Raw genomic sequence first — 10302 nt, 5'->3', positions numbered from 1 at the left:
CGTCCCGCCAGAGTTAGACCTACGGCGTCAGCTAGGAGACGTCGTGCTAGGATTGCTTCTCCCGAGCCTGCTCATATGCCATCGGACTCTCCTGAGTCAGAGCATGATGATATGCCCGCTAGGGGCGAAGACGATGAGTCCGTTGGACCATGTCCAGGAGGTCCAGAGGATGAGTCCGTCCTGATCAGTTTCAGGACGCATATAGCAGCTTCCATCTGGAGGCAACAGGTATTGTTTATTTGTTATAGCATTATATTTTGTTTATTGATGTTTTATAAAGTAGTAGTAATTATACATTTATATTACAGGAACGAGCTCCACTAAAGTGCATGAACCATACTGCCAAGGTTGGTGAATGGAAGTGGTGGTCTTCAAACCAACCAAATACCAGGTTCAGAGCACTATTGAGGTAGTCGGGCCTCGTAGAGTTAGTACAGTGCTCTTATCGATTCATCGATAAGATTCTGATTTCGGGCTTCGTAGAGAGATGGCAGCCCGAGACGAACACCTTCCATATACCATTTGGCGAGATCACTATCACGTTGGATGATGTATCCGCCATTTTAGGGATTCCTGTCGCAGGTTCCTCAGTATCAGTTTCTCCTGAGAGGATGAGTGATCGGGATGCTGAGGAGCTACTTGTGGAGTTGTTGGGGGTGTCAGCTGGAGACGCGCGTCAGGAGGTACTGTCATCGCGCGGTCAGTCTGTGAGGATGGAGTGGCTGAGGACTCAGTTTCACTCTGTATCTGATAGAGACAGGCAGCATAAAAGTCTGTCAGTACTTTTAATATGCGATATAGTATTAAACTGAAATGGACCTTTTGTTTTACAGGTTATTTGGGATCCCCATCATCGGCTTCGGGGAGATCGCCCATATATACCCGTCGCATTTTTTAGTGGCTCCATCAAGTGCCTTGATATCGTAGAACCCTATCATCCAGAAAGGGTTCTTAGACAGTTTGGTCGTATTCAGACCATCCCTCGAGCGCCACTAGCCCCTACGCGAGCCAACAGAGGTTCCACAGCAGGCTCGTACCGGATACATTACTCCTATATGGATCAGCTTTGGGAGCGGTGGGAGGACCACGTGCTGAGCCAGGCGAGCAGGAGCCACCCAGTTACCCGGCCATCAGACAGCGTACCGGGATACATGGAGTGGTATCTCCGTATCACGCACGTTGCAGTTCAGCCTCCTCATCTGCGCTCGAGTACTCATTCTGGAGCTAGGGGAGGTCATGATGATGCTGACATGCACCGGCGGCGTAATGCAGCTGCACTCGGTATCAGTACCGACATTGTACGGATGGGTCCCTCAGAGGCTACGTCACTAGGTGTCGGGCACCTATATGATGCTATTTCTCAGATGCATCAGGTACTTCTGGGTGATGAGCCTGGCCCGAGTACAACACCCTCTCATTCGGATCCAGGACCCTCTCATTCGGACGTACAGCAGTACACGCGTCGACGATGGCGTCATAGGGATTGATGATGGAGCCTTTGTAATCTTTGTAAAGCCTTTGATATTAATGAAAAATATATATTTTTGGTACATTTACGTGTAATCTTTGTAAAGCCTGGCCCGTTCTATTTTACACAAATATAACAGTGCACATAACAATCAATCTAACAATGCGAAGACAGATATTTTTTGATTTATATTGATGATAGAGTTTCACAGTACATGACTCTAAGAGGCCAAAAAAATTTACAACTTTCAAAAATTGTACATATATAAATAATCAATCTAACTCTACTGTCTCGCTAATTATAACATTAGGTGAGATGCTCTCTTTGAACTGTTGAATCCGTGCTTCATATGAATTTTCCCATCCGGTAGCATAAGGAAGATGATATTTTCGCCAGTTGGTCGCTACTGGCGGAACGGGATGTCCCGGCAACAAGAACACCTTCAAAATTAGAAATAAGAAAATATTAATAGCTACAAAATTATAAATAAGCAAAATTAAATAAGCAAAATTAAATATTCGCAAGTGTTGTGAACGTAGTACCTCAACAAAATGATTTCCATTTACGAATCCGATAGCGATATCTTTGCGGGATAGAAGAGGTACTGGCACAGAACGGAGAGGTAGGAAGGTCAGACATTGTTGCAACGAGAGATGGTATAGGACAACATTATAGCAGGATGCTATAAGATGACCCATGTCCGGCATAGTCATCCATCTGTCATATGGTGGACAATCATCATAATATGATAATGCATGAGTGATCTCAGCAATCGTCCCTTCCACACCATATAATGTGCGATAGTGGTCCGAATGACATTGCAACTCTTGCAATAAATCCTTCCTAACACGCACCCAGTCATCTTCTCCAAATCCCAGTAAGTCAGCTATTGCCCTAAATCCGCAATTCCCATCAGCTTTTACATCCTTGATATGCTGGATGTATGGTCTCAAGGCAGAAGGAATAGCATCAATATAGATAATGGGCGTATGTGACTGGGCTCTAGTACGAAAAACCTGCAAATAATATCAAATGATAGAAAATATGTAACAATGGCAGAACATGTCCCGTATCGGCACATCTCGGCACGGCACATCCCGTATCGGCACATCTCGGCACGGCACGTCCCGACATGTCCCGTATCGGCAATCCATTATCAACACACGGGGAAATGCACGGAACAAATCAATGCTGCCAGGGTGTGCCCAAAATAAGTCATGCACAACATCCGTATTAGTACAATTCCTATGCCACTCAATATATTTAGCCTCTGATAATTTACCTAATAGATGTTGCATTTCAGACCTCCCGGCTTTCTCTGCAACCTTAAACCGTTGACGTACATTGTAGATAGTCTTGATAGTCGTAACATTGAGGGCATCTCTTTCCTTCAATGTGGATAATATGTCCTTTGGACGAACCAAACTCTTCGACATATCCACTAACAATTCCGTCTCCTGCTCAGATAATCTCCCTGCATATGAGTGCCCCTCCAGATTCTCTGCAGCGGGATGATTGTGCACTCCACATACGACCAGTAATATCCAATCATCCGCAGTATCCAATTTCTTTCCTCTTAATGCAAAAGGGCATCCACACTTCTTTGTCCCACAGGCAGTCTTTATTCGCTTTTCTTTTGTGGTTCGGTACGTCCCACCCCTCTCACAACCTAACGTAATTCTGGGTTTCTTAGAAATGGTACCTGCATCGGATGATTTGATTACAACAACAAAACCATTTCGCCTCCCAGCTTCACGACACCAATTACACAAGTCCTCTCTACTCTTGAAGATCTATACATTAAACAATTTATGTAAGTACACAGTTGTAAAAATAGCTCGCTAAACTAATACAAAATTGCACAATATATTATAATACCTCGTAAGTTGTAAATTCGCTTGTGTAATCCAGTACAAATTCTGATCCAATTATACTCGATTCGGTTGTAGCATAGCCCTACATATAAAATAATTTATCACCAAGAATTAATGAATCAGAGGATCTGTTCGGCACAAAATTCAGCACGGCACGCGATTTGACACGAGAAGGCTTCTGTTCGGCTGCAGAGTGCCGAACAGAAGCCTTCTGTTCGGCTTCAGTGTGCCGGACAGAAGCCTTATGTTCGGCACTGTGCAGCCGAACAGAAGCCTTCTGTTCGGTAGAGCGTTGCCGAACAGAAGGCTTCTGTTCGGCACTATGCAGCCGAACAGAAGCCTTTTGTTCGGCGATCCAGTGCCGAACGGAGCACGAACCGTGAAAAAAAAAAACTTTCGAAACAAGGTGGAACACGTACCTTTGCGGCCGATTCTTCGTCCCAAATCACTAGTTGCTTGTCCATGCTTCGAATGGGGCTTAAATCTCCTTCAAAGATCGCCTAAACGATGTAAATGGATCGAGGGGTTTAAGGGGGGTTTGAGGGGTGGTTTTTTTTTTCCTTTTCAAAACGAAACGGAGGAGGAGACGGAGGAGGAGGAAGGGGGGTGTACTGAGAAAATTTCAAGGGCAATATGGTAATTACACTAAAGGTTAGTTTGGGTATTTTATTTTTGGTTTTTGGGGGGTGTCCTGAGCAATCGGGGGGGTGTATTTAGAACTACCCTCCCCCTTCTCTCTCTGTCTCTGTCTCTGTCTCTCGCTCACCAACCCACTTCCTTTCTGTGCTGAAATTACGTATCTTTCTCTCTCCTTCTATATCGAGACCTCCGGGTCTCCAGATTTTTAGGGTTCCGATTTTATAAATTCCTAAGACTTGTTGTGGTCGCCTGTTTCCGCTTACCGAGTTTTTCCTATCGCTCTCGAGCTTATTTGACCGGAGAGCGCCGCTTGACCATTTTCGATCTCTTCTCTCGACAACTCAGTTCCGAAAACCAGAGAACTTGAGATATCAGGCGCCGGAACGAGGAAAAGAGGAATCTTTTTGAGTTCCTTGGTTTCCTTGTTCTCATCTTCGATTTAATCGCCTTTTTTAAAACCTTGCATCGGCTTCTCCGCCTCCGGGAACCCTAAAGTTCGGATCTTAATCTCTGCCTCCTCTGTTCCGATCGCTTGGAAATATGATTTGCTCTTTGAAGCAATCCGCAGCGGCCTTCGCTGTCGCCGATTTCGTCCGATCCAAATCCCCGGCTCCAAGATCGCAGCTTGCGATCCTTCCTTCCATCTGCGCGGTAAAAAACCCTAAGCTCTCCGTTTCCTCGCGGAAACCCCTGTATCTCGCCTCTCCAGATGGCTCTGGCTTTGGTTACCGCGATGGAGTCCTCTCGGACACGAAGCCCCGGGGGCTCGGCTTCAAGCGCGAGGCCTACCAGGCCGATAGGTCGGAGAACGTGGAGATTTCCCATGGCGAGACGCGCTCGGCCGCCGGTCAGAAGGTAAAGATCGGGATCTACTTCGCCACCTGGTGGGCTCTCAACGTGGTGTTCAACATCTACAACAAGAAGGTCCTCAATGCCTTCCCCTACCCCTGGTTCACCTCCACCCTCTCCCTCGCCACGGGTTCCGTCATGATGCTGGCCTCCTGGGCCACAAGGATCGCCGAGGCCCCCAAGACCGACTTCGACTTCTGGAAAACCCTCTTCCCGGTAATAAAAATCGAATCTTTGGTTGGCTTTTGGGGTTTGTATCGCTGTTTATTGGCGTTTTTAGATATCGGTTTTCTCTGCACCAGGTGGCAGTGGCTCATACGATCGGGCATGTGGCAGCGACGGTGAGCATGTCGAAGGTGGCAGTGTCATTTACTCACATAATTAAGAGTGGAGAGCCAGCATTCAGCGTGTTGGTGTCCAGGTTTCTGCTGGGAGAGAGATTTCCTTTGCCGGTTTATCTGTCTCTTGTGCCGATTATTGGTGGTTGTGCTCTTGCCGCGGTCACAGAGCTCAATTTCAACATGACTGGTAAGAAGAAGAATTCAAAGAATTTGCTTAGAAAAGCTTATGCAATTTGGGTTTATTTGATTTTAAGTTGCTGTGCCAGTGTTTTTACAGATCAAAAAAATCTTCCCAATATTGCTTCATATGTAAATTAAGATGTCAAGAGATGCTTTTGACTTTATGGATTAGTATTCAGAGACTCAAAAAGTTCCTAAAAGCTCACAAAAACAATTGATAGATATATTTTCCTTATTTGATGCTAAAGGGAACCTAGATAACTTTTTGTTTTATTTGACTTGGTGAAGAACTGAATTGGGCCCTTCAACTTTTCTTTTCGTTTGTTTTTTTGTGTTTTCTAAATTTTTATATCTAGTCAAAATTCTGAAGAGGAAAAAAAAAGATGAATGTTAGAAAATTTGTTGTTTGCAAATTAGTATAGAAACATTTTACACTCCTTTTTCTTTTTTGCGACCCTTTGACTTTCGGAGCTCTTTTATTGCCTTTCAAACAAATCTAGCTGAACTGGGTCCATTTCTACTTATCTTTCCATCCACTATTGTTGAATTGGCATACTTCATGGGTAATTCGAATACTTCAAGATTTGAGGGTTATTATGGGAAGTATTCACTGTAGTTTTCTGGTTGGATGTATTTCACAATGATTTGTCGAAGTGTCAATATATGTTTGTTGGGATTCCAGGTTTTATGGGTGCAATGATATCCAATCTGGCATTTGTGTTCCGGAACATCTTCTCCAAGAGGGGGATGAAGGGGAAGTCGGTCAGCGGGATGAACTATTATGCTTGCCTCTCACTGCTGTCGCTCTTCATACTCATACCTTTTGCTGTTGCAGTTGAAGGCCCACAGATGTGGGCTGCTGGCTGGGAGAACGCACTTTCACAGATTGGTCCCCAATTTGTCTGGTAAGTGCATACCTGTTTCTTGGCCTCTCTTTTTAGATAATCTTCTGTTGTTAAGGCAGTAACTCAGACTGCCCATTATGACACTCGTGCTACAGTTACTTAAGTTGAAAGAAGTTATATTTTCCAAATTGTCTCCATCAGGACAGGGGATAATTAAATAATAGTTGTTGTGCAGTCCTTTTCACAATTCACAGTGATCAATTGTAGTTGGAAGACTAAATTTTTGTGCACTTGCAGCAAACGTTTTACATTATTCACTTGATGAGTGAAGATTCTCGTGATTCTTTAGTTCTCTAATTTAATTTCTAAGTCTTTCAACCTGTATTTTACTAATTTGTCATGTAATTTTTAGTTAGAAAGTTCATTACAAATGACACCATTGACCAACTTTCAATTGCCTTCTTTGTTTTTTTTGTCTTTCTGATTACATACTGGTTGAATTTTGTTTATCATTGCACATAGCATGTCAAACACACTTAATAGCTCCTCTTTTGGCTGATTATGGACACTCTTCAAAGGAGCCAATTTTAAACTTGCTTCTACTATATTAGAAGTAACATTTATCTATTCATTTCAAATGGCAGGTGGATTGCAGCCCAGAGCGTCTTCTACCACTTGTACAACCAGGTTTCCTATATGTCCTTGGATGAAATCTCTCCCTTGACATTTAGTATTGGTAACACCATGAAGCGGATATCTGTCATTGTCTCTTCCATCATAATCTTCCACACACCTGTCCAACCCATCAATGCACTTGGAGCTGCCATCGCTGTCCTTGGGACTTTCTTGTACTCCCAGGTATTTGTTTTTATATTTATTGCAAATAGGATATGGTAGCGTTATTTTCTTGAGATGATTGAAGAGTTCTTATTTGGACTATCCTTGCTTGGACTACTAGTGAACCCTGTGTATATCATGAATGTGTTTTGTATGGCATGAGAACCATAGTTGGATACTTGTGCATGGTGTTGAATAGTCAAAACTACAGAGGTACAATTTGTGCATCATTGTTTATTGAATGTCTGTAGCATCATTTTCCTATTTCTCATGAAATGTAACAGTATGAACGAAGATCGATTGCACAAATGTATGAAATATCTACACGAATTAAACCTTAGTGTTGCATGCTCAATTTAATGCTTGAAAGCAAAAGTAGTAATAAACACAATTGGTCCTCAAGTTGCCCATTTGGTTGGCAAGCATTCTGAAAGCAGGTCTGTACAGACTATTAAAATAAATGAGTTGGACTGTATAATTGTTTTTTTTTTCTTCATGTTTTTATCCTGAAGAAAGTCACAACCAAGGAATGCAGAAAATTAATTGATAAACCTTTGCTTGTGGAAAATTTACTTAGCATATTAATTTCTGTGATATCTACATTATAAAGCAACCAACCAGAAAAATACATTTAAAGCTTCATGAATACATTCTAAGAACCTTGTTTTATGGAATTTTTAAAAGAAGAAAAACATTAGGATATTATAATATTTGAGAAAGATTCCTAGGTTTCAGGAATTATGTATATACAATAGTATTTTCTAGTAGCCATTGCACCATTCATTTAGGCCCAGAACCCTTGTGCAAAAATTGTGAATGTGTTGAACACTTCTTTTTTCATAGTAATTACTGAATGGCATCATATTACAGCTGCCTGGTACGAGTTTTACCATCTCAGCCCCCCAGACCTAGCTGTAAATCATCGTTACGATGCAAGTCAGACATTATACCTTGGTTAAAGAATCTAGGAGTAACCTATAATTTGTAAGTAACAACTATCAGTGATGCCTTGTGATTCTCTGGGGCGAAAGATAATTTGGCATGATGTCTTTATATGCTAAATTTGCTTGGATGATTGCAAGTTAGACATTATACATTGGTTAAAAGAATTTCGGGAAGAACCAATTTACTTGTAGTGTAACTAATATTGGTGGCTTGTGATATATTGGGGACTGTACATTTTAGTATTATTGATTGGCTAATTTTGTAAAAGGCTTCATTTTTATAGTGCTTACTAGTCAGATATCATAGACATGACTGGTGCTAACAGAAGCCAGTGATAGAAACGCTAATGAATTTTGGAATTGTGATGCAGTCAAAGCAATAAGGTTCAAATGAATTGGAGGATCCTGTAACAAGATCGGTTTTATGCACTGCTGCTGTGAGGTAATGACGGTGGCCAACTCGATTTTTGGGCAGGGTTCAGCAGCAGCTTCTTGTATTACGTAATGAACTATCACAAGTGATAGAATAACCATTGCTGTTTTTCCCTGAATCATTGGTATGATGATCATACACAAACCTCTTCTTTTTTGAACCACCAGCTCAGTGTAGTTTGACATAATGGTTGGATGTAATTCGACATTGTTTGGTTCTGTGAGGCCAACTTTATATTGGACAGCTTTGCTTGCACAATTATTTATTTATTTATTTATTATTTTTTTATATGGATGCTGGTGCATGCCACAGCCTTTCTAAAGGTTGGGGAGTGTGAAGGTATGAATGCCTAGTTTAGCATCTATAAATAGTGGAGTTTTTGTCCTCCCACTAGTATAGCTTTTCATAAAAAACTCTTTATTGTTTGGTTGCTATATTTTTGAAATGCTATGAAATTTTAACATCCATTTAGTAACAAAATTAAAAAAATATTTTTAGTATCAATAAATAATAATAAAAAATATTACATATATTTTTTTAATTATTATTATATTGTACCGTCAAAAACTAATACTATGAAGTATTGCTGATTAATAAATTAATGTTAAATTAAGTTTCTAAGAATTTTGTTACTAGGACTCCGACGCAGGCTATTCATCTTAAAAACAGTTTCCTAAGTAGACCTTTTTTCTAAAAGCTCTAAATTGGATTTTTTTTAACATTTTTTTTTTCAGTTTTTAGGGCAGTCTGAAAGCTTTTCAAAATTTTTATCGATTTTTTCAAAATCATCAAAAAAGGTTTCTGGCCCTCCAAAGCATACCTTCCAAAAGGAGCCCAAGTGCTTTGCTGAGGATATACTACTGTTAAGTGTTGGGCCTTCTCTATTCTCTTCATTGTCAGTACATTGTCCAGGAAACATTTGTACTCCCGGTGTTGGGCCTTCTCTGTTTATTATTCATTTACTAGAAAATGCCACGCCATTCATGTTAAGATACAGAAAACAAGTACAACCTCGTGAATAAAACACACATACGGATCAAATATTAATATATTGATATTTATATTTATATTTTTAAATATATATATATATATATATAAATATAGATATGGATATTAAAATTAATATTTATATTTATTTTAAATGGATATAGATACGAATTAGATATCAAGCATATTCATATTTATTGTAAATGAATATGAAGATCTAAAAAAAAATTAATTAACAAAATATAATTTTAATAAATATTTATTAATAATAAATAATAATAATTTTATAAAGGATATACTGCTCAAGGTTGCTTGTCACCGAAGTAGACGAGATGTATAGTGCCTCTAAGGCATTTCACGGACGGACCTTCGAAATTTTAGTTGCTTGAAGACGACGAAAAGAATAGATGAACGAAATGGACGAATGAGATGTTTGAGCCTTTCGGGCATGTGGAGTGATTGGAAAGATTTTATTCGAATCGGGTATTCTGTATTTGGGTTATTATCTTAAGTTACAGTAATCCGATATCTGGATTTTTTTAGTTTAAATTTGGTTAATCATTTAATTGGTTTCTTGATTTAACTTAACTTAATTTTTTTTTTCACTTAAATCTTGTTATAGGGATATTCAGATTTGGATTTAGGAAAATCATGTGTATTCGTATCTGAAAGATTTTTGAATTAACTATGCGAATTCGTATCCAGATCTAATTGAACTCAAAAAAATATTATTCGAATTCGATTCGAATCGGATACAAAAATGAATATGCTCGGATTAGTTTGACCCGCTTTCAGCTCTAACTCAAGAATCGGTGATACATGGTAGAAAGAAAATGATCTTATACATTTGACATTGGTTTGCATAGTCTTCTTTGTTTTGTGACATTTTGTTCCATGCCTTTGGC

At 40.1% G+C, this 10302-nt stretch overlaps 2 protein-coding genes across 2 annotated transcripts; one reads left to right on the top strand and one right to left on the bottom strand.

The window, feature by feature from the left end:
* Window positions 1-1914: 1914 nt before the first annotated feature.
* Window positions 1915-4075, bottom strand: LOC149753000 (uncharacterized). Its single transcript, XM_089924819.1, has 3 exons — window positions 3762-4075; window positions 3347-3424; window positions 1915-3261 (listed from the first exon to the last, which is right to left on the bottom strand). The coding sequence occupies exons 1-3, from the start codon at window positions 3804-3806 to the stop codon at window positions 2497-2499; spliced, it is 888 nt and encodes a 295-aa protein (XP_089780945.1). The 5' UTR covers window positions 3807-4075; the 3' UTR covers window positions 1915-2496.
* LOC103697857 (glucose-6-phosphate/phosphate translocator 2, chloroplastic-like) lies at window positions 4048-8668 on the top strand. The gene is made up of 5 exons (XM_008779797.6): window positions 4048-5046; window positions 5133-5358; window positions 6034-6256; window positions 6841-7054; window positions 8349-8668. The coding sequence occupies exons 1-5, from the start codon at window positions 4522-4524 to the stop codon at window positions 8358-8360; spliced, it is 1200 nt and encodes a 399-aa protein (XP_008778019.1). The 5' UTR covers window positions 4048-4521; the 3' UTR covers window positions 8361-8668.
* Window positions 8669-10302: the final 1634 nt, after the last annotated feature.

The sequence above is a fragment of the Phoenix dactylifera genome, chromosome 8, assembly GCF_051530095.1.
Source record: "Phoenix dactylifera cultivar Ajwa chromosome 8, Ajwa_hap1_PhDact_Kaust_v1.1, whole genome shotgun sequence".
NCBI classification, from domain to species: Eukaryota; Viridiplantae; Streptophyta; class Magnoliopsida; order Arecales; family Arecaceae; genus Phoenix; species Phoenix dactylifera.
This window is presented reverse-complemented; position numbering and strand designations above follow the sequence as displayed.